Here is a 24058-nt window from a genome sequence, read left to right as displayed (position 1 = left end):
AAATTGTAGACCTCGAGGTCTTTAATGCACTTTGTGCATTAAAATTATGTAACAAGCCTGTCCTCGCTGCTCGCAGGGTATGATATAGCGTAGCGATGACAGATATCGACAGGTACGAGGCACCAGTGTTTCCAGGCAGTGTGAGAAGCAGAAATCTGGTGGTGAGAGCTGGGTCGTTGGCGTTGTGTCCGTCACGTGTTGGCTTTCCATCATGTGTGTCATTGTCCGTTTCATATCCCAAGCACGTTTGTGATTTGTGTTGGTGCAATCGTGGCTCAGCTGAACTGGTGCAAACGGAGGTGTCTTCTCTTTGGAGAAAACTCTCCAAAGTCTCAACTGAACTGGTGCAAACGGAGGTGTCTTCTCTTTGGAGAAAACTCTCCAAAGTCTCAACTGAACTGGTGCAAACGGAGGTCTCTTCTCTTTGGAGAAGACTCTCCAAAGTCTCTCTCTCTCCTCTCCTCTTCTCTCTCCTCCAAAGAATCCTCTTTGGCTTAACTGCCCTATGATGAGTTTACAGTGTAGGCTGGTCCTAGTCCCAGCTCTGATGGGTTGGTGTGTCAGTGACAGCATGGTTGGACCCCGTCCTTTGTAGAGAAGCCAGGAGCTGGAGAGAACGTGGTTTGGGGAGGTGACAGCGGAATCTGCTGTGGCAGCTCAGTTTGGGCCTGCTGGTCACCTGGCACTCACCTATCTCTGGCTCTCACCATCCTCCTCCTCAGGAACTCTGACCAGATTTCTTGCCAAAATGGAGAGGGGACACCAAGACTGCCTCAGCCTCAGGTTAGGCACAGGGTCAGGTGAGTTGAACAGGATGTTTCAGGACTGAAGAAAGACCACTGACGGCTGGCTTTCAGAGGACGTACAAGGACAATAGCATTTGTGAGCAGGCGATGTGCCGTGCTTTGCTGATGGAGAAGGACCTGCTGCCCTGCCAAAACCAGCTTTCACCTGACAAGGTGGCTCCTGCTAGACATTTGCTGGTGTCTTTGTTGGTTTTGGGCTCTGCAAGTTCAGCTAACTTGATGCATTGCTGCTGGTTAAGGAAGAAGAGTCCTTTTGGCATCCACTGAAGGGTGGGTGAGCCTTTGAATTTGCAGGATGGATGCCAAGGTGCAGAGACTCATTCATGTTGATGAGCCTGGTGTTAGACCAGGGAGACCCTGCCTTATTCATGCCTTGCTGTCTTTGTTCCTCTGCGGGATTTTTGCACCAAAACGTAATAAAGAGAAATAAATGCTATTTTTTTACCCCACCAAATAAATTATCCTACTAAACAGATGGGCATCTTGAAGTAGGCAGAAGAGGTTGTGTTGTCAGTGGGATGGGGTGACTCCTACTTTCTTGGATGGTTATTGTGGAGGTGGCTCTGGATGGTGTACAAGAGTGTTTCCCAGCCTGTTTCCAGTCAACCTTCCTGTGGGTAAAATTCAGAGCTGTCTGTTGTAGCTCCATGTGCCAGAAGAAGAGAACATTGAGGTGGGAAACAGGCACTGGATGAGACAGTGACTCGCATCATTATGTAGAAGTGATTCGGGGTCCTGCTGTGTCTGCATGCCTTCTAGGAGAACAAGATTTTTCAAGCAGTAAAACAAGGCATCTCCATCTTTGATCAGAGTAGATGTCCAGCCCTGGTGTCCCTGTCCCTGAGGTTCCCCTGCCCCAGTCGTAGCAGGGATCAGGGTGGCTGTGGATTTGCCCAGTTAAGTCCTGGAAACCCCTATGCTGGAGATCCCTCACCTCTCTGGTGGCCTGCCTCAGGGCTGTACAGCCCTCTGAAGGAAGAGATGTCCTAAATAATCTTTTAATATCTGACTTGAACCTTCCAAGTCACAATTTATATTTTGGAAATGTCTCTCCTGAGTCAAGATGCCCATCCTGGAGTGACTCGCTTGTGTAGTTTTGTGGAATGAAGTGCCTTCTGCTTAGCTGGGCATGGGTGAAAGCTCCGTTTTTCCTTCATTCCTTTCAGCCTTGTCTTTAGGAAATTGCATCTTTCTGGGAATGGCCAGGTTAGGGTTTAAACCGTGTCGTTGTTTTTTTGTTCTCTTCTTACTCTGCCCCGAATGTTGGTGCTGCATGAATAGCATTGCCCCGGTGGTGACAGTCTCATTTGGCTGTGGATCCCCACTGCCCCGGAGATCCAATCATGAAGGTCTGGGGAACAAAGCACCTAGAAGGTGGGAGAGGAGCTAATCCGTGAGTTGATTTATCTCTCAGGCATGGCTCGCAACGCTCCTGCTGTGCACAAATGTCTGCAGACATCCAGACCACCTCGCAGGAGTGATGCCACACTAAATGCTGGAGTGCTTCAGAGTTCCTCTTTCCTTGCAGCAATAATTTGCAATCCTATCCCAGCTTCAGAGATGAGTCAGACGGGGGTGAATTATTTGCAGACAGCAGAGCTGCCTTCTTCCGCACGCCAACAGCATCTCGCAAGTGGAGGCTGCAGCGGGAGAGGCTGTGGCTGTGAAAGATGCCCAGACGTGGGGGCAGATCCATCCCAGTTCTGGAAAGGCTTCCTCCATCCCCACTCCCACCTGGCACATCGGTTCCCTCCCACTGGCCACAGCGGGGTTTTTAATAGCCGTTTCCCTGTGAAATCAGAACGATTGCTGGCTGTGAAATACAAGTGATACGTACTAAACGCTGTGTAATGGATTCCACTTGCAGCGTTTTGTGACTGTGTTTCTAATAAAAGGCTCTGGGACCAGGCGAGGCTCACCTGCTGGCCAGTGCTGGGGATGCTGGGGAGGGCTGGGGCAGCTGGGGTGACTCTGGGAAGGTGAACCAGGCAGCTATGAAACCCCGTGGAGGCTGCGTACTGAGGAGAAACCCGAGCTCACAGCAGTGCTCTTCAAGGGGGGGTGTCTGTTCTCTGCTCTGCCGGTGGAGATGTGGGGTGGAGATGTGGGGTTCGGGGGAACAGGGCAGCAGCAGGACTTGGTTTGCATTACCATGGGACACAAAGCTACCGTGAGGACAAGTATTCTCACTCAGGCTGGCCGTAAAGATGGAGAGATCATGGAGATATGTACTATGCAGTGCTCCAGCATGGAGAAAAGCACGTGGGCAGCACTGGGTGGTTTCAAACTGGAGGATGGATGAGTCACCCTAAGAGTTGTTGCAGAGGTCAGCAGGGGTTTCAAGCCATTTATGTGCAATTCAGCAGTGTTAGGAGTTTGGGGGGTTCCCACAGTGCTCCAGCAAGAAATGGATTTACAGGCATGTGCTGAAGGGGCTGGTCATAGGAAAATGTTCTTTAGAGGGTCATCACCACTTTTTGGGCAGCATTGCTAATGAGATCCCTGTCTGCAGCAAGTACCGTTGTTGGGAAAGTAGTAAAGATGGGAGAGGATGGGTTGGTTATACCTGAGACAATTTGGTGCATCAGGGGAGCAAAAGTCTGTCTGAGTATGGCCACGGTATATCTGGGAGCAGAAAATGTGATCCACAGCTATGGGACAGGAGGTGCCAACCAAGAAATCTCTGGCCCTGAAAGCACCTTTGAAATGCATTTCCCTGGAGTGAAAGAGCTGATCAGGTCCTTGCTTGGTGAGCCAGGATGCCCCAGTTATCCTGTGCTTGTGATGCTGGGTCCTGGATGCTGGGTCTGTTTCTGGTGTCCACAGCCGAAGGAGAGACAAAGTGAAAATGCACCAGCTACAGTCATGACTCAAGGTGTGGAAAACCTGCTCGTTGTTCGTTTAATCTGGCAGATGAAGGAGTGTGTCTTCTGCCTTGTCTGCTGGTACCGGCCTGGAGGAAAGCTTGTTAATCGTGAAGGTCTGCTTAATTTAGCAGGGCAGGACTCTGTGACTTGGAAGCTGGACTAATTCAGACGAGTAGAGGAGCATGTTTTTAATAACGTGTCTAATTAACTGTGCAGCAGCTCTCGCAGGGATGTAGTGGGTTCGCTATTGCTTGTAATCGGCAGATCAAAGGTGACTGATTTCTCATAAACTGGTTTTGACCCCTGGGGCTCTTCCCTCCAGCATCTACCCCTCTGTCTCCAGCGTCCCTGCGCATGTGCTGGGCTGGAGGGGCGGCCGGGCAGCCTGGCCAGACTGGCCACTTGCCTTAGAAACGTGTGAGCCTGTGTTGGCCGCAGCAGGTGCCCACGCCTCGTGCTAGAGCCCTGCTCCCGCTGCGGGGGCGTGCTGGGCTGGCTCTGCTCCCCCCGTCCTCCACGGGTACCACCGAGCAAACGTCTCCCTGATAACGTGCATCTTACTGAAGCTCCAGTTTCAAGGGTTGTGCTAATAAGTGCAAAGGCGCCTGGACACAAGCTGCTGGTTTGGGTCACCCTGCCACACGTGGGCATCTCCCAGTTGCATGCATCACGGCCGCCGTGGCATCGGCTGGCACCTACCCTGTGCTGCTGGAGGTCCTTCCCCATGGGCAGAAAGCGGGGCTGGGGAGGGCTTTCCATCCTGGGAAGTTTGCCAGCACTATCAGATGCTTCCTTTGGAAGGGCTCGCCCTGGTCTCAGTGTACGCCGGGTAGTCCTTCGGCCAGCGCTGGGCAGAGCGCCGCAGCAGATGTTCGCGCTTCACCCGCCTGACCCCCGGGTCGATGGAGCCCTGAGCTGCCCTTTGTTCACCCGCCCTCGCGGTGGGACACCCGCGGCCACAGCTGTGACAACTGGTTCTGCTGCGGGCGGCCGCCAGGCTGGGGTGGGGTGGGGGTCTCCTCTGCCCCCGGGCTGGTGGGGTGTCAGTGCCCGGGGTGCTTCGCTGCCCCCTCCCCTGCAGCAAAAAGGGGTTAAAGCCATTTTGTTCGTGCGTTTGGTTTGTAGGTGGTCAGCGTTGTGTTTGCCAGGGTCTGATGCTCCTCTGCTCTGTGGGGTGCAGAAAATCCCTTTTTTTTTTTTTTTTCCAGCGGGGCAGCCAAAGCAAGCGCTGCCCCCAGGCACTACCCGAGCATTTGCCAGCCTTGCTCCAGCCCCGCAGCGAACCTCGGCAGCACTCTGCTCTCAGGCACGTCGCTGCGTGCTCTGCCCTGTCCCGGGTGCCACCCCAGGGGACCCACGTATTTGGTGATGCCCCTCCTGTCACCTGTGCCTCTGTGATCCAACATTTCACTTTTGGGGCCTTTTTCACGTCAGTGAACCCGTTGGGCAAATCTGTGGCATCTGAAGGAAGAAAGTTATCAGAGATAAATGGCACCGACGGTCCCATCATCTTGTTTCCCCCTCACCCAGCTCCTCTGCAGTGGAAACCAAGTGGGAGTCAGCAGCTGTCACCACCCCGGCCGGCATGGCTGGTCCCTGCAGGGATGCTCCCTCCTGTCTCCCGCCTCTCCCATCCCTCCGTGGCTTCTTTCCTGGGCTCCCCGCTGCCGGGCGTTGTTCCTTGTGGACTCTCATAGAATCATAGAATCATAGAATGGTTAGGGCTGGAAGGGACCTTCAAAGGCCATCTAGTCCAACCCCCCTGCAAGGAACAGGGATATCTCCAACTAGATCAGGTTGCTCAGGGCCTCGTCCAACCTGGCCTTGAACGTCTCCAGGGATGGAGCATCCACCACCTCTCTGGGTAACCTGTTCCAGTGTTCTACAACTCTCATGGTAAAAAATTTTTTCCTAATATCCACCCTGAATCTACCTCCACGACCGCCAGAAGTCGTGGCGGTCTGGCGAGGTCCCCGATGACTGGAAGAGAGGGAACATAACCCCCATTTTTAAAAAGGGGAACAAGGAGGACCCGGGCAACTACAGGCCGGTCAGCCTCACCTCTGTGCCTGGCAAGGTCATGGAGCAGATTCTCCTGGGAACCATGCTAAGGCACATGGAGAGCAAGGAGGTGGTGGGTGACAGCCAGCATGGCTTCACCAAAGGCAGATCGTGCCTGACCAACTTGGTGGCCTTTTACGATGGGGTGACAGCATCGGTGGACAAGGGTCGACCAACGGATGTCATCTACCTGGACTTGTGCAAAGCTTTTGACACTGTCCCGCACGACATTCTTCTCTCTAAACTAGAGAGGCATGGGTTTGATGGATGGACCACTCGGTGGATAAGGAATTGGCTCAATGGCCGCACTCAGAGAGTAGTGGTCAACGGCTCGATGTCCATGTGGAGACCGGTCACGAGTGGCGTCCCTCAGGGGTCCGTGTTGGGCCCGGCCCTCTTCAACATCTTTGTCGGTGACGTGGACAGTGGCATGGAGTGCACCCTCAGCAAGTTCGCCGATGACACCAAGCTGTGTGGTGCCATCGACACGCTGGAAGGGAGGGATGCCATCCAGAGGGACCTCGACAGGCTGGAGAGGTGGGCCCGTGTCAACATCATGAAGTTTAACCAGGCCAAATGCAAGGTCCTACATCTGGGTCATGGCAATCCCAGGCACAAATACAGACTGGGCGGAGAATGGATCGAGAGCAGCCCTGAGGAGAAGGACTTGGGAGTACTGGTGGACGAGAAGCTCAATATGAGCCGGCAATGTGCTCTTGCGGCCCAGAAGGCCAACTGCATCCTGGGCTGCATCAAGAGGAGCGTGGCCAGCAGGTCGAGGGAGGTGATTCTCCCCCTCTACTCTGCCCTCGTGAGACCTCACTTGGAGTATTGCGTCCAGTTCTGGAGTCCCCAACATAAGAAGGACATGGACCAGTTGGAGAGGGTCCAGAGGAGGGCCACGAAGATGATAAGAGGGCTGGAGCACCTTTCCTATGAGGACAGGCTGAAAGAGTTGGGGCTGTTCAGCCTGGAGAAGAGGAGGCTCTGGGGTGACCTTATAGCGGTCTTCCAGTACCTCAAGGGGGCCTACAAGAAAGATGGGGAGAGGCTGTTCAGGAGGGCCAGTTGTGATAGGACAAGGGGTAATGGTTTTAAAATAGAGGGAGGTAGATTCAGGTTGGATATTAGGAAAAAATTTTTTACCATGAGAGTTGTAGAACACTGGAACAGGTTGCCCAGAGAGGTGGTGGATGCTCCATCCCTGGAGACGTTCAAGGCCAGGTTGGACGAGGCCCTGAGCAACCTGATCTAGTTGGAGATATCCCTGTTCCTTGCAGGGGGGTTGGACTAGATGGCCTTTGAAGGTCCCTTCCAGCCCTAACGATTCTATGATTCTATGATTCTATTTTAAAACCATTACCCCTTGTCCTACTCTCCTGGCTTTTGCTTTTGCAAGCAGGTGGGATCTGCCTGCGGATCCGTCCTGGCCTGGGGACATCACCTGGCGGGCTGGCAGGGACTAGCTGGGCACTGCCCTGACATGATACAGGGAATATTTTGATTTGCCTTTGTCCTTGCTCGAAGCGGGGCAGCTTTAAGGACATTTTTACCGAGTTCTTTAAATCCACATCCCCCGAGTCAGAACTGCAGCAAGAGTTAATTATTTTCTCCAAGAGGAGTAAACAAAGGCTCAGCCAACGGGTTTTTATTCATGTATAAATCCCCGGCAGCGTGAGCGGATAGATGGGGCCAGCAGCCCTGTGCATCCCGCCGGCGTCTCTGCCGGGGGCGGCTGTGCCGAGGCAGCCGGCCCCGGCGCCTCTGCTCTCCGGGCAGGATAAATCAGGAGACACGGAGGAGTGCTGCATGCTCCACAGGCAGGAGAGGTACCTCCTGTGAATTGAGGAGGTATTTTTCACTCCAAGGAGATGTTTTCCACTGCCTGGGCTGCCGGGATGTGATGGGGTGCAGACGTGCTCCTGGCAGGGCTGGGACTGGTGAGTCGTCCCCTTCGCTGCCCACCGGGATGTGGGTTTTGGGGAGACTTTGCGGGAAGCAGTTCCGAGGGCAGCATTCGTGCTCCAGGCATCCTCGGGGAGCAGCCAGGTGTGTGTTATGGCAACAGGGACTTGCTGAAGCCGGCAGAGCCCGGCAGCGTTTGCAGGGGAGGGTTTCCAGTGGGATGGGAAGAGCCCTGGTGCCCTGCGAGGCTGCCCGGGGTGTCAGCCCGTCTCCCACGGGAGCGTTGCTCTCGCTGCATCAGCCACGCTGCCCCGGGGATGGTGGGAGGCGTCGGACACCTCTCCCGCAGGCAGGCTCTGCGCCCGCCGGGATCAAATCAGCTGGATTCACTCCAGCTGCCCGCTTTGGACCAGTGGTGCTGCTGCCGCCGAGCCCTGGCCTGTGCTCACCCTCTGCTTGAAAGCAGCTGGAGGATCACGTCTGGGCTGCGGTGGCATTGCAGCCTCTGGGCTCTCCATGGCACCAGTTGCTCCTCAAGCTTTCCGGAGCGTGCTGTGGTCCCAGGTGCTCTGGAGGAGACGCAATGACCACGTGTGAAGCTTGTGTGTGCAAGGTCACAAGGCTTGTTCTGCCTTGCGGGCAAGTCTGGTCTTGAGGACTTCTGTGTGGTCACCCTGAGCCCAGTGCATGCCCACTGGGATGTGTTACCCACTGTAAATATCTGGTGCAGCCCATTTGCTCTGTGGTCACTGACAGCAGCGCAGGGTGCTGGTGCTTTCCTGTGGCTTGGCGATCATGGCCACTGGCTGTCTCAGGCTCCTGTCTAACGGCAGCAGGACCTGCCACCGTGCTCTCATGGACTGGCACCTCCTGAAGGAGCTTTGCAGGTGGGTAAGGAACGGGGTGCTGTGATGGCAGAGGACCGAGCATGGCTTTGGGAAGTGGAGGCAGAGTGGTGTCCTCTTCTTTTAGAGCTCCCAGGGTCTGGGTGCATCCCTTGGGTGCTCAAGCACCTCCCTGTGCAGGGGATGGGACTTAAGCCCTCCGGAGATCCCTTCCCATGACACTTGTGGGATTCAAGGATCATCGGGAGTGTGGCAGCAAGAGGAGGATGAACTTACTGCTCCCTCATGTGTTTTCCTCTTGCAGACATTGATTTATAACGGCTGCTTCATGCTGAGTAGGGAATTTGGGGGATGGTGCATTCCCTGCACAAGACTTTTCGCCTGATTTCCCGTGTCAAGGCTGAGGACGCTGTCAGGTGATGCCTCGGTCACGCTGTACACTAAATTTTGGAAGTGTGGTACTTTCACGAGGCTCGGGCAGCAAGCCCTAAACCTTGCAGAGCCGTAGGTGTCTGTGCATCCTTTGGTGCTCGGAGGATGCGAGGCTGCCCTCTTCTTGGCAGGGTGGTTTTGCATGGGGGGAGGGAGCGGGAATGCATCTGGTGCATCTTTCCACGGTCCCCAGTGTGCACCCATGCAAAGAGCACTGGAGGTCTGGGGTGCCAGGGAGAGGGTGCAGACACAGCCTGTCCCAAGGGAATGTCTTCCCTGTGGGGCAGCAGGTGCCCGTGGGCGAGTTCGCTGCCGGGTGCGTGTCTCTGCACAGGCAGTGCCAAGCACCATGGTGTCCCTTCAGTGTCATGTTCTGGAAGGATCTGGGAGTGCCGATCAGTGCTAAGCCAAAACCATGCCTTGCAAGGGGACAAGGTGCTCTGTGCTCACTGATTTTGCCATCCTCTCCTGGGGCAGAAGGAAGGGAGGGCTTGCTGCCTCAGTTTCCCTGCCAGCCAGTGGGGAAGAGCCACACCTTCGCCCTGCACAGGCTGCGAGAGCTGGGCATTGCCGCAATAGGTGCAAGAGGCTTTTACCCACCGCGAGGGAAGGCGGTGAAACGGGGACCTTCCCCATGCAGAAGCGTGGTGGCAGCAGTCTGTCCTCCCCCACCTCAAGTGCTGCCCGTAGGGCTTTCCTGATGGCTTGTGCCCTTCCTGCAGCCCACAGGAGCTGTGCGGCCTCTGGGCTGGCTGGGGGTGGCACCAGCCTTGCAGAGGGACGCAGAGGAGCCACCAACTCCTGGCTACCTCTGGTCAACATCCACACTGACACCTCTTCTGCTTTTATCCTCAGAGCTTGCTCGGGGAGTGTCCCCGTTGCTGCACCTCCTTGACAAAGCCTCTGGGGTGCAGAGCGAGGAAGGAGCAGAGCAGGATGGGGCTGAACTGCCTGGGGTTCAGCCCGGAGAGCTCTTGGCACTGGATCCGCCCTCACTGACGCTCGCCATGCTGTCCTACATACTGGCTGCTCAGCGAACGCCCCAGGCATCTCTCTGGTTCGACTCCTGCCAAGATGTTGGCTGAGTTGTCTGGGCGACTGCTGCCACTTTCGCAGAGCCGACAAGTTGTTTTTCCTCCCGACGTTTGGTGATCGTGCCCAGGGGACCGGGATGGACCCTGCAGCGGTACTTGTATAGCCAACGTGGCCTCTTTATGGGCGGCACCTGGACCATGTGCTTTGGGCACTGTCCTGGTCCAGAAAGGGTTTGCTGAGCAGCTGGAAATGTCTGCATAGCTTTGCAGTGGGTCTCTGGGTCCCTGGGGCATCTCCATCGCCGGACCTCTGCCAGGATCAGCTAGGCAAAGCCTCAGCTGTCCCGGTCTCGTGGTGGGGATGGAGTTGGACCAAGACCCCCGAGCTCCTTTCCACCAGCCCTGTGGGATGCTACGAAATCATTCCCTGTCCCCGTCTGCACCGTTACTGCTTGGTGCACGGCACAGTGTTGGCAGGGCAGAGAAGAGCTGTTGGTCCTGGGGCTGTCCTCGCCCTGCGGGTCTGTAGGGGCTCTGCTGACCACATGAAGGAGCTGCTTGAGAGCACATAGTTATCCTGGGGATGATGCTGCTGGCAGAAAACAACTCTAAAGTTGCCGACGTGACCCCAACACTGTGCGTCCCTCGCTCCTGGATGCGCAGCCGGTCGGAGCGGTGCGAAGCTGACAGCGAGAGGGGTCTCGGGCATGTCTGTGGCTGTCGGCATCCCCTGGTCACTGCTGGTCCCCAGCCTGGAGCCACCACATCTGCTTGTCCCTCCTGGCTTTGCCTTTTTTTTGTCTGATGCGTTGGGGCATCTGCCTTTGCTGCCTGACTTCACATTTGAGTGTCACCGTGGACTCGCCTTTCCACGGCTCTGGTTGTGTTTGCTTTTGGTGTATTCAAAAATTCCTCTTTTTCTGTCCTTTGTGTTTGCTGGCAGTCAGTTTTTTTTGTTGATATATCCTTTTGCAACTGTCTGCATCTTATAACTGCTAATTTACTGCTGCCAACTTCCCCTGGTTTTAATTTATACAACATGTTTATTTTTACAGCAATTTTTTTCTTTTATTCAAAGCCAATATAATTTTTAGCTAAAGACGCCTTCTTTTATGATCGCAGATTTATGAGATTTTGGCAAAGCCTTCTTAAGCTCGCTGTAATTACTCTTCATTGTTTTTGTTTACATTTCCCCCCTAATCAATTTTTGCTAATAATCCCTTTCAACTTTTGGAAATTGCCCCTTTTCCACCTCTGGGTGTGTTTCTTTTTGGTGGGTGGAAAAATATCTTCCCACGTCCGCGTAGCCAGATTAGGGCTGTGTGTACCTACGCAACGGCACGTCCCCGGTGCGTTGACACGCTCCTCTTCAGCTGACAGAGTGAGGTTTGCTCTGCGATGGCACAGTGGTTGTATTAGTTCTGTGATGGACATGAGTCTCCACAAGCGTTGGGGTCTCCAGGACCCCGTCCCAGTGGCAGCCTGGACCCCGGTGTGTGCTCTCCACCAGCCCCACAAGCAACAGATCTGGTTCATAAGCTGCTGCCACCTTCTCCAGGCTGATGCACAGACCTGATGTGTCCCGCCGTGGGCGTTCCCCACTCCCGTGCCAGTCCCGGGTCCCCCAGCTCCTCACTGCAGCCCTTGCAGGTGATGGCAACTCTGCAAGTCCTACTGGAGATTTCAGCCTTGGAGGGGCTTCTCCCTCCTTGCTGTCCCACAGCCCATCTCCTGCCTGCTTCAGGGATGCTCTTCCCCGATGGAGGGCAGCTGGCCAGCCCCTGCTCGGTGGGCAGTGTGGTGATGGACAGATGGAGTGCTTCCCTTGCCCGGGCAGGGCCACCAGTGAGCAGGAGCCTTGCAGCATCCGCTGGTGGAGCATCCCCTTGGTTCAGCCTGCTGCCCGGGGAGGTTATATTAGTGTGTACTGAGCTACCCGGGCGTGAGAGGGGAAGACCTCTCCATGGTGAGGTATTGAAGATGGGGCTTTCCCAAGGAAGGAAAAGTTTGCAGCTTGCTAAAAATACCCGCCACTCGCAGCTGCCGGCTCCACCATGGCTTTATCTGCAGCGAGGGGGCCTGGAGGGGACGCAGGGTTTGCGTTCCTGGCGTGGCTGCAAGCGAACTCCCCTGGGGATACCAAAGGGACGGTGGCAGAGAGATGCTCTGGCCTCAGGAGGGACAGAAGGAGGCCAAGCTTCTCGTAGGGATTTGGGGATTTCCTGTGTCTGTCCTGGGGAGAGACTTCCCATGGCCGGGGGCCTGATCTGGAGCCCCCCCACTGCCGCAGCCAGCCTGGGGCACAGGGCATCCCTCCATGGCTTGGCAGAAACAAGCCTGCAGCTGGCCCTGCGGTTCCTCCCGAGCCGTTCCCACTTGGAGCTGCCAACCAGAAGCAAATTTACAGCCTGTCAGTAAAAACAGTGAAAAGCAGGAGTACTTGGCTGCCAGGTGGATGCATGGAGCCAGGCGTGCGCGGCGGAGGGCATCCCCGCTCAGCCACGTGCTCCGCACGCTTGGCAGCAGGGGTGTGGAAAGGGGGTCTGGGGCTCTGCGTGGCGGCACTGGCAGTGCCGGAGGAGCGGGAGCAGTCTGGGTTTGGGTGCCTGGGTGCATGTGGCACGAGTCAGGGGCTGTTTGGTGCTGCTTGTTTGCTGGGGGACGCCCCAGCCCAGCTCGCTGGGGCTGGTGCAGCCTGGCCGCCCGCGCAGCAGTGCCTGCCCGTCCCTGCGCTGCTGTCACCTCCCTGTAGCCACCCTCAGCTCCAATACTAACTCACTGCAGGCGGCTGGCTGGAGCTAGGGATGCTCAGAGTAGCTGCGTGGGCTGCCAGCAGGGCTGGCTCCGGTGGGGTGGGTACACCAGCGCAGCCCTCCAGCCCCGGGCAGCAGCTTTGGGCATCCCTCTGCTTTAGGCAACTCCCCACGTTGCTTTGCAAGGACCCAGTCGTGGAAGAAGTTAACCTGGTGGATCTGCCAGGCTTGCTTGGCTGCATCAGGGACTAGTCTTGGTCTTTAATTCTCCTTTGCTGGACCCTGGTCCTGCCTGCCCTCGCCCCGCCATGCCAGTGGCTCGGTGTGGCCCTGCCTTTACGAGCCAGGCACGGGGCTGCGCGTCGCAGCTGCGCGTCGCTGCATGGCGATGGGGCTTTACTGGAGCTTTGGCTGCGTTTGGAGATAATATCGCTCCCCCGTAAATGTTATTGCCCTGTATATGTTCGGGCAGGGGGGAAGGGGGGGTCACCATCTGTGTTTTCCAATAAAAACAAATTAAAATTGAAGCCCATTAAGGATAGCTCAATTGGGATGCTGAGCAAGGCTCCAGAGCCTGCTGGGAACAAGTCGCTTGCAGCCTGCGCCGCCACGCAGGGTGACAAAACCTCATTTAGTGCCAGCGGTGCTGGGAGGTGGGACAGGGGTTTGCTGCGCATGCTGTCCCTGCTCTGGGTGGTCCCAGGGGGAAGGGCAGGCAGAGCTGGCTGAAACTTCATGCCCTACGCTCATGTCACTCCTCCTGGTCACATGGAACGATGGGCAGGGGTTGGTGGGGAAAAGGGATGGGTGTTGTGCGAGAGCCAAGCGTTTGCTTCCTTACCTGGTGATGCTCTGCAGCCTCCGGGCCTCCTGCTGCATCCCACATCTCCTGAAGTTGCCTGGCCCTTGTGCCCGGAGTTACAGAAAAATGGGTGTGAGGATACAGGATGCTGTGTCTGGGACACAGGAGAGTGGGTCTGGCGTATCAAGGGGGACTAGGTGGTGCAGCCTTGCACCCTGGGCATTACACCTTGCACCATTTGGCCCCAGGGCACAGTGGTGGGAGCAGGTTATTATGTTATGGAGCAGCTCTTTCCTGAGATGCCGCAGCCAGGAGGCATATGGGTCATCTGCCATGTGAAAATGGTAGTGGCTCTGTGCTTGGGCTCGAGTGGTGACAGCCATGTGTCCGTCTGTGCCACGGGGTCAGCCCTGAACGATGGCTGTCCGTGCCAACAGCTAGACTGGGGCAGCACGTGGTGGAGGCTGCTAGTTCCTTGGGGGCTGGAGCACCTGCAGAAGGAGCTCGTAGGCATGGGGTCTCCAGCTGCCTGAAGAGCCCCTGCCACCCCTGGAGAGGAAGAGGGACCTGGAGACTGTCTGGAAGGACATGGCCCTTCTCTGTCCTCCTGGGAGATGGCTCCGTGGGGAACTGAGTCTTTACTGGGCCTGATCTGGCAGAGTGGATGAGGTTGGATGCCGGTGAGGACACCACTTGCTTAACCCTGGGATTCCCTCCCCCAGGGTGTCTCGCAGACAATGGGGTCAGTGCCACCGCAGGGACCGAGTCCTTACCACCGACAGTAGCGAGGGCTGTTAAGCGTCTGCATCTGTGTCTTCTCCGTGAGGCTCCCGCATTCCCAGCAGCAGCAGGACACCCCTGCTCGCTGGCATTCCGCATCTGCACTGTCTCCTCCCGGCAGCCTGCCCTTGGCTGAACTCGGACCACCTACCAGTCCCGACTGCCTTGGGGGCAGATGCTGCCGGCAGGGACCGTGGGTCCCTGGTGCTGCTGGGGCAGCTCTCTGGGGTCTCTGGTGGGGTTATCACGTTTCTGCTGGTCGGGGGCAGATGGTGTTGGCAAACTGGAGCCAGAGAGGGTGCGTCTGCAGCGGTGACTGGGGGTGATGTGGCAGCCGATGGTCCTCGCTCACATCCAGCCTCCCCTGCTTCTTCAGCAGAGGCCCCAGGCTGAAAAATCACAAAATCTGGATTCCCAGCCCCTCTCAGCTGAGAGCCAGAGCTGGGCCGTACCCCTCCCGGCTGGGCAGATGCGAGGGACAGTCCTCAGCACTTGTCTGCCTGGCAGTGATGGTGTTTGGACGGGCTGATGGTCAGTTGGGTGCTTAGAAAGCAGGACACGTGCTTGGATGACTTGCAGCACCCCTGGGGCTGTTGAGTTGGGCTTTCCCTTTGATTTTGACCGTTCCAGCAGAGGAGGAGCGGCTGCGAAGGCTGACGCCTTCAGAGGAGGGAGAAGAGGGGCTGGGAGCAGGAGGAGCTGTGAAGCTGCCTCTCCCCGCGTGCCGGCTTTGGGTCATGGCCGCGCTCGTCCACAGCTCCTGGCTCACCATCGCCGGGCAGTGTGCCCGACGGCGCGGAGCAGCTCCGCTCCGAGCCCTGCCCTCGTTTCCCGGTCTAGCCAGTGCTGGGAGCCAAGGGCCTCAGTGGTCCCCCTTGTTTGCACAGGAGCATCAGTTTGGTCCCCTGAGGACGAGTCCAGTGATGCTTGTGATCCGATGAGGCATGGGGGGATCAGAGGAAGGGAGGGATCTGGGTGGCAATGGGGAAAGCATAACCCAGCTCATGGCAACCCCACTGGCAAGGTGTGGAAAAATGCAGGAGTTTGCAGTAGGGCTGCAGAACTGCTGTGCTAACGACAGGGCGTCCTGGGGACATCTCTTCGATTGACACCAGTCCTGTCTCCGAGTGTCACAAGCAGCTGAGCATCACCCAGTAGACGGGTGAAGGTGTCCCAGCAGGCACTGCTGAGCCCCACCAGCTTCCAGCACCATCCCCTGCTCCCCACACTGGCTCTGGGGCTGGCTCCTGTTTCACAGGGCTTGCAGGTGGGCTTGGGTGATGTCCTGGTGAACTGAGGAGCCAGGAAGGCTCCATGGCTCCCAAAAGTGGTGGCATCTTTCCCTTGCCAGCGCTGTGCAGCATCTTGAGGATCAGGCCTCCCTGCTCTGTGCCTTGCTGGCCCCCTGGACTATCAGCCTGGGGGCTGGCTGGCAGGTCAGAGGCGCGATGATGGAGATGCTGGACATCTCCCTTATTCTCTGGTCTCTGAATCTGTCTGGACCTCATTTCCCAGGGAAAGGGGTTGAATGACCAGGTACCTGTCTGCTGGATCTGCAGCACCAGAACCAGCGGCATGACCCAGGACCCTTGGGGTGGCCTTTGGGGCGCTGGGCACGGGAGATGCTGGCGGTCCCCATCCCCACTCCGTCAACCTCCTCTTCTTGCTCCCTATCAATCACTCTCCCTCTTGGAGTTTAAGTGGATCCCTGAGTGAAGTATCCAAAATATCCTGCAGCCGCCGGCTCACAATGCAGCGTGCTGTTCCCGCGCCAGCGGGTCGGCCGGGGGGGGATTGGGTTTCAGTTTGTTCCGCTGGCCACCAGCCAGGCAAAGCAAAGCTCGAGGCTGCCGAGAAGGACCACTGGGTTTGCTCAGCCCCTCTCAGCTCTTGCTGGCAAAAATATTGTAATAAGGCTCCAGTAAAGCACAGGAGGCAGAGAGGGGCCTTTCAACTTCTGGAAGGGTGAGTGGATCTGCGGCAAGGGGTCCGCGGGGCGGGGGACAGACGGGTTTCTCATTAGCCGCATCCCTCCTGGATGGGGATGCAGCGGCCGTGCCTGAGGCCGGGCTGGAAAGGCGGTTTGGGGAGCACGTGTGCTGCGCGGGGGAGTTTGTCCCAAGCTGCGGCGTCTCCAGTGCAGATCCCGCCCCGGCACGGAGCCCACTCTGCAGTAGCCCTCCAGCCTGGACTGATCTGGTGAGGTGCAGTAGGTGGGTTTCCGGTGATGTCTGGGAGATGGTGATAGGGCACGTCCTGCCCACCCTGTGTCTGCCTTGGGATGACTTTACTCCCAGCCCATCGGAGAGGTCTGGGCAACTTCTCGCCTGCTTTGCATGTCCAGCATTGGCCCCAGCTGATGTGATCCTGGGTCAGCCTAGAAGCTTGCTCCCTGTGTTAATAATACTGTACCAGGATTAAAATGCTGGCAAGTTTCCTACCCTGAGGGAGGAGCTGGCGTGAGAAGTGGAAGGGAAAAAGTTGTGGGTGGAAAAATGAGGGTGGAGGCTCCAGCTATCTGTGGGGCTATTTATTTGTCCAGCTGTTTCTTTATCTGAATGAGTTTGGAGCCTGTGAATGTAAAGGATTTGCCAGGACTTCTGCGAAACTCGGGGCCAGATGCTCTAAATTGGTCTAAATTTGCAAAACTTCCTGGATGTTGTTTTTCTGGACACAGAGAAGTGTGGCTGCAGTGTGCACAGATCCTCTCTTAATCCCTTGCCCCTCCAGCCCCTCTGCCACTGTCCCTTGGTCCTGTCTCTCTCCCTTCCCAGCCCTGGCCATCCCATGCTGGTGTCCCCTGTCACCACCCCAGCGATTCCAGTCTTGTCCTCCCTTCCCAGGTCTTCCCACCAGTCTCAGTCCTGACCTGGCCAGGTGGGAGAAGCTGGTGCAGCTGAGATCTCCACACTCATCTTGCTTGTGGCTGAGCAGCAAGAAGACCACGCAGAAGCCTAGCAGCCCCCACCCAGGTCATTGGTGTAGCAGATCATCAGCTTGACGGTGTCTTAGCGTAGCTGTTGAGCGTCTGGAGGTGGTGGTGTGGTGGTTTGGTGGTGATGATCCATCTTTCGATGCAAAATGCTTGAGCTGGAGCCCTGGCATGCCCTCGTAGCAAGCAGCAGTGCCGGCAATGGACTCCGGTGCTGGCAGAAAGTTGCTTATTGAGAGCATCTTCAAAGTGAAAAGGACAGGCACTTATCTCCTAAGCGTCCCGTGGGGAGCAGTGCGGTTCCTGGTGGGAAGCTGGCCAGAGTTGCGTCTGCTGGCTTCGAGCAGCTGCAGATTTATTTATAATGCCGTGGGTAGCATGTGAATCTGCAGATAAACACGCGGGAGGGAAGAACACAAACAACAATATTGAGAAAATGCTGCTCTGGAGAGAGCGTTTCCCTGAGCTGCAGCTATCGGCAGCCACCAGAGATGGGCCAGGGGCCAGATGCCCACCCCTGCTGCTCCCACGCGGCTTTGCTCCGTGTCGTCACTGTCATTGCTGGGGGATTGCTCTGTCCTGGATGCCAGGGAGGTCTTTACAGGGCTGCCGAGGCACCAGCCCCTCACCCTTTAATGTGGGGCTGCCAAACCAGCAGGATGGCACTGTGCAAGCGTTGGCTGTGACAGTGAGTGAAGCTGCTGGGTTTGCTGGTTGAAGCAGGCACCTTCTCCTCTCCGTAGTGGGCAGGGCGCTAACAGTTGGCCTTGGGCTTGCTCATCCACAAATTAGTCCATCTTTGTTGTTGCCAGCTGAGGAGTTGGTCCTTTTGGGTGCCTAGAGCAGGGTATGAGCTTGGAGCAGCCCACAGGTAGGATCAGGAGACCTGCTGGGTGAGATGTGGCCGTGACAGCCCACCATGGGTCACCGTGGGTGCAGAAGTTGCAAGGGACTGGGTGCGCTAGGGCAGCCCTGTTGGGGCTGCAGTGAGCGGAGCAGCTGCCTCTGGAGGATGGTGGGTTCCATCCCTTGGGGCTTATCATGCCTGTTGTGGGGCTCACACCTGGAGCAGAACTCTGACCGGCTGACGTCTCGGTGCCTGGAGGCAGCCGCTTACTCAGAGATGTCCACGAGTGTCTCCTCGGTTATCATACTTTGATGGCCAGAAGGAACCAATGTGACCTCCTGCCCAGCATGTGCTCCTGCAACATGTGCTTCTGCAGCTGCTGGCTCACTGGGATGGGGAAGGATGCAAACAGTGCAAGATCTGCTTCTCTTGGCAATTATTCTTCAGGGATGATTACCTTCCCTGGTAAAATTGAATCTTGTTTTCCAGATGTCTTAACTAGGTTCAGCTCCCGGGCAAAGCTGTAGCTGCAGTTTCCCTCTCAGGCTAAGGAGCTCTATTTGCTGCTACTTTTCCTGGTGTAGATCCTTGCAGACCACAATCAATCATCTTGTAAACTCCTCTTTGATGAGCTTCTGCAGTCCCCCTGCAGCAGTAAAAACCCATCCAGCAGAAAGAGGAATAGACCCCAGGGAAGTCTCAACCTTTCCCCTGCGTGGCTGAGGTGGGTGGTAAGGTCTTGTCTTGCTTTCTTAAACCTTCCTGGTTTGGTTGCTAGTTCGGACTCCATTCCAGCACTGTCAGGATGGAATGTCACAGCAAGGCTTGGCTGTGTCTTCATGGGGCCTTCCTCCCACCACAGTCTGCCCACCACTGTCTCTTGCTGTGGAGATCTGGGCAGGAGGGAGGCAGAGAGAAGCCCCTGCGGATGAGGGGTATGTTGGTTCATTGGACATCACTCCTGATTTTGTTTGCTGGAGAAATGAATGAATGCACTTCTTTCGTCTGGAAATAAGAAACTTCTGAGGGATGAGACAGTGGTCATCCCTAGAGGACCATGTGGCCTCCTTGACCTCAGGTGGAGCGTGAGGGGTGCTCCTGGCCAGGTATACGGGGCAAGACAGCTCTGCAGCAGGCCGTTAGTTGGGCAGCAAGGTGTTTTGAAATCGACCATCAATGGGGGATGGAGCAATCCCACCATGAAACCCAGCCTGGCTTCGCATCCGCCTTCGCAGTCGGCACAACTACCCGGGCTTGCTCTGACTCATGAGGACTTCAGGCAGGGCAGAGATTTGGTGGAAAAGCTGTGCAGAAAGGGGCACCAAATTGGGATGTTAGAGCTGTGTGCAATGGGGACCGCAGTCGTGGGGTGCACCCTACACAAAGAAGGTTGATAAACAGGAGCTTCAAGGAAAGGAACCTGTTTTGGGGTGGGAGAATAAGGAAGCTCAGCTAATTTAGTTATCTCTGAGATGATTCATTTGCCACCCTTAAGCACCACAAGAGGGAAAGGAGGTTTTGGGCAGCAGAGTCTTTGTACGAGTAAAAGGCAATCTGATAGCTGGCAGCTGAGCCGTGTAAATTCAGACTAAAATTAAGGGAAGGTCTTTTTTTGTGAGGAGATAATTGACCATTGGAAAAACTTGCTTAAAACCTGCAAATTTCTGCGTCTCCTTGTCTTGTGCCAAAACAAGATGCCCTTGGGCCAGCTGGGGTGGACGCATAGCTCCAAGGAGATGTGCCGTTCTCCGGGTGAGGATAAGGGGCAGCGGCGAGGGCTGTGGGCAGCGGTGTCTGCAGCGATGCACCGAGCACAGCATTACCATTGCACTGAGTTTCCACTAAAGAAAAGGCTTTTAAAAATGCAAAATGCTTCAAAATATTATTTTTATTTGGAGATTTACTTGTACTGCATTAGAGTATATCTTCTTTTACATCGTAGTCACTGCTATTAATATACTTGCTATGCACCACTGTCATTGATAGTTAAGATGAAGTAACAAATTTGAGGGTTTTTTCAAAGTAATACAGCTTCTAGCTAGCACTGGGTGAAAAATGTTGTTTCCCTTTCAGATCAAAGTGCCACTGGTGTTTTAATGAAAAAGCCAGATACTCTGATAGAATAAACACTATTATGGAACTATGTAAACAAATACTGCGTTTAAAAAGAAATTTAATCAATCTGAATGACAGTGTTTCTGGACTAGCTGTTTTCCAGAACTCTTCCTAGTGGAAAAATCTGAAAAGAACTGTTTTTGCTTTTTACTCTTGGAATAAAACCAAATTTTGAAATCCTGGTTTCCTGTGAACTGGAAACCGCTGACTCTAACCAGGAGTAACGAATAACCCACAGTCTGAAAATGATTTACTGCCAGAAGTGGGTGCAAGGAGCATATCTGCGCCGAGGCACTTTTTGGCTTGCCGATGGGAAAAGGAGAGTTCATGTCTGCTGTTGGACAGGCTGAACAGCAGTCATTTCTGCGTCCAGGCTTGTCTCTTAAGTGATGGGTCTGCACAAGGCTGAGCTTTTCTTCATTCATTTTCGTCCACCATAGTGAAAGTGGAGAAGGTGGAGATGCTTTTGGGGGATTTGTGGCAGGATGCTTGCTTTTTTTGGTGGTGAGGAGCAGCAACAGCAGCTCTGGGGTCCCCAACATCAGAAGGCCATGGAGCTGTTGGAGCAGGTCCAGAGGAGGCCACAAAGATGATCCGAGGGCTGGAGCACCTCTGCTATGGAGACAGGCTGAGAGAGTTGGGGCTGTTCAGCCTGGAGAAGAGAAGGCTGCAGGAGACCTTCCAGCAGCCTTCCAGTACCTAAAGGAGCTACAAGCTGGAGAGGGGCTTTGGACAAGGGCGTGCAGTGACAGGACAAGGGGCAATGGCTTTAAACTAATAGAGGGGAGATTTAGATTAGATCTAAGGAAGAAATTCTTCCCTTTGAGGGTGGTGAGGCACTGGCACAGGTTGCCCAGAGAAGTTGTGGCTGCCCCATCCCTGGAAGTGCTCAAGGCCAGGTTGGATGAGGCTTTGAGCAACCTGGTGTAGTGGAGGGTGTCCCTGCCCATGGCAGGAGGGTTGGACCTAGATGATCTTGAAGATCCCTTCCAACCCAAACCATTCTGTGATTCTGTGATTCTATGATTCTATGACATGATTACAGCCAGTAACTCTTCATCCCTGTTGTGGCCATGGGAACTGGCACCATTTGTTGGGTTATAGGATGGTGCTGTAGACCTCGACTCTATTGAGGTTCTCCTGGTTGAACGCTCTCAGTGAGCTGACATGGGGGTGCCCTTTCCCTTCCTGTCCTGCGTTAACTGGGAGGACAGGGAAGGTGGAGCTGCAACCTGAATTTCATGTTTGTGCCTTATGTGTGTGTGCGATGGATACTTTCCAGCATCCCTGAAAATGCAGTTGGCATCCGGAGTGCACGTGCTGAAGTTGGGGACAGATTCACATTCTCTTACAGAGCAGAGGGATATAATTTCTTCTGTGGCCATCACCTTGGCCTCAGCCACAGAATCACTGGCTGTGTGCTGGTCTGGACAGCCTGTCCCACAAGCATTATGCTTTTCCCATGCCCAGCCTTGGTATGCTGAAACCTTTGGGTGTGATTTCTAACCGCCAGAATATTGCCTATTTTCTTAAAATGGCAGCATTGAGTGTGGTGCAGAAAAATCCCTGTGTTGCAACGAGCGTGTGACCGCAGACCTGGAGGATGGGCAGTTACCCAGACTGTGGCAACCACTCATGGAAGTCTGTCCAATGTATTTCTGATGGGGCAGCTGGACCATTCCTGCGCTGGATGGGGAACGCCTCCACACATTGGCCCAAGTATTGGGGGACCATAACCCAAGCATCCCTTCTCAGACCATTAGTGTGGTGTGGTTAGGCCAACTCAGAACTGTTTGGGTTGGAAAAAGACTTCAGTGCTGGAAGGATGAGAAGCTGGAGAGAGGAAAAGGAGGCTTCGCTGCCTGCCTGGCTTGGGGAGACTTTTCCTGCTCTGTGCTAGCTGGCAGGAGCATTGCCTGACCTATTTCAGCCCAAATCGCCTGGAAAACCAGCTTTAACATGGGTTTAATTTTTTAGTACTTTTAAGTCTTAAAAGTGCTGTTCCCTCCCGTGTGCTACCGCATTGCCAGGGATTCTGCCTACCGTGCAAAGCGCTGAGAAAAAAATATCCCACTTTTGCAAAAGAGACTGGAAGGTAATGGAAGAACCTCGCTCAGGCTGGGCTTCTCAGCTGCAGTAGCAGAGCTGCTCCGGGGCTGTGGTACCCTCATCCTGGATTTTGAGGAGGAAAGTCCAGCTAGGCTGGTGGGTGGGAGAGCGCGTGACCCCCATGCATTGCAGGAGACAAGGAGGCCAATGGACAATGGATGGAGAAGCAAATGGATGGAGAAATCGATGCTGGGCTCCTCCCTGACGGAGAGCTGGCCAGAGGGCTCGGCGCAGGCCGGGCTCAATGGATGGAGTCCTGGGCTGGTTCCTCTCCACTGCTTTCCCCTTCCCCAGCCTCAGGCCATTCACCGAACAGCCACTGACTCCTTGTTTGTCTTCTTCCTGCAGAGACGCTGATGGACTCCACAACGGCAACGGCAGAGCTGGGCTGGACGGTGCATCCTCCCTCGGGGGTAAGTCATCCTGTTGCTTTATGGGGGTCCAGAGCCTGGTCTGGGGTCTCCTGCTGCATGTGAACCTAGGTGGGTTGGCTCAACAAAAGTCCCTCACTGAAGCAAAGTGCCTTGGCCACATGAAACAGTCTAGTGGGAAGAGGACAAAAGAGGATGACAATTGAGGTTTCCAGTAGATTTCTAGAAGGTAGCACTTCCAAAAAATAACCCAGTACCGACGGAGTGTAGTTCTCACCCTACAGCATCAGGCCAACGTGATGCTGGGGGAATCATGCTCTCCGTAAAGCTGGCCTGCAGCCAAGTAAAAATTAGGGAGGGGGAGAAACGAAATGCCAAGGCCACTGTCATTTGTCCCCAGTGTCTCACTTGTTACCCCATTGCCTGTCACTTGGAGCAGAAAAGGATGAGGGCGTTGACCTGTGAGGTTGCACCCACAACAGCCATTTGATCAAGCCCTGAAATGACTGTCCAGCATCTCTGGCATCTCGTGGAGGGAGATTTTTTGGCCAGCAGTGACTGTCTGTCTGCTTTACTGGTGCCAAGAGACCCCTGAGCCACATACTAAGACCACCCAGAACAAGCTCTTTTACAGAAGAGCTTGCACAAGGCCGGGCATCTCTGCACCCTTCTGCTTGTGACACAGGACTGGAGCAGCCCCAGCCACCTCCACATCCCAAGGGGATTGTGTGAGGCATCGGGGTGCTTCAGAGCATCCTGCCCAGCTCTGGCTGTGGTGGCTGGTGACAGCGTGGAGCCCCAGTGCCCGGCACACCCTGACCTGCTCCCTTGGGCTCGAGCGGCCCAATCCAACCCAGCCATAGCCTGGAGATGCTTGCCATCTGCACAGGCGGAGGTGGTGGCTCAGGCTCCATCCACCCTCCACAGAGGCTCGATGAAGACGTTTCTGTGGACCTCACCCCAGGGCTGACAGCAAGCCCCCTCCCTAAGCCAACTTGGCAGAAGAAAAGAAACAGCCAAGAAAAGCCTCCCTCGGGGAGATTAAACCAGGCTCCCGGGCAGCCCTGCCGCGCTGGGGCGCGGGCGCTCCCGGCACCGGTTCCCCGTCACCGGGATAAAGCCGTGCTCCCGCCCGCCAGCCCGGCCGCCCCGCCAGCGCCCGCCCGGCCGCCGAGGGGGGGTGACGAGCGCACAATAGGCAGGAGCAGGGGTCAAGTCTTTTTCTCTCCTCGCCCAGCCTTTCTTGTTTGCGGTGTTTCCATATGTAAAGCACGCCTTGCTCCGGCTCCCCAGCCCCGCAGTAATGAGGCCTGGGCCTGCTGGAAGCCGTCTCCCCGTGTTATTGTGCTGCCGCCTTCTTTTGAGCTCCCGGCATGTTAATTAGAGAGTGAGCAGAAAG

The 24058-nt window shown here is 55.6% G+C and overlaps 1 protein-coding gene across 3 annotated transcripts in view; it reads left to right on the top strand.

Moving 5' to 3' along the window:
* Positions 1 to 24058, top strand: part of EPHB2 (EPH receptor B2) — a 129805-nt gene that overhangs the window by 18010 nt on the left and 87737 nt on the right. For all 3 annotated transcript variants that reach the window (XM_086625563.1, XM_086625564.1, XM_086625562.1), the window contains exon 2: positions 22637 to 22701. In XM_086625563.1, the coding sequence (XP_086481689.1) occupies positions 22637 to 22701 (65 nt within the window). The remainder of the gene's footprint in view (positions 1 to 22636; positions 22702 to 24058) is intronic.

Source organism: Tauraco erythrolophus, chromosome 23, assembly GCF_009769465.1.
Source record: "Tauraco erythrolophus isolate bTauEry1 chromosome 23, bTauEry1.pri, whole genome shotgun sequence".
Taxonomy (NCBI): domain Eukaryota; kingdom Metazoa; phylum Chordata; class Aves; order Musophagiformes; family Musophagidae; genus Tauraco; species Tauraco erythrolophus.
The sequence above is the reverse complement of the archived record's forward strand: the minus strand, read 5'-3'. Positions and strand labels throughout refer to the sequence as shown.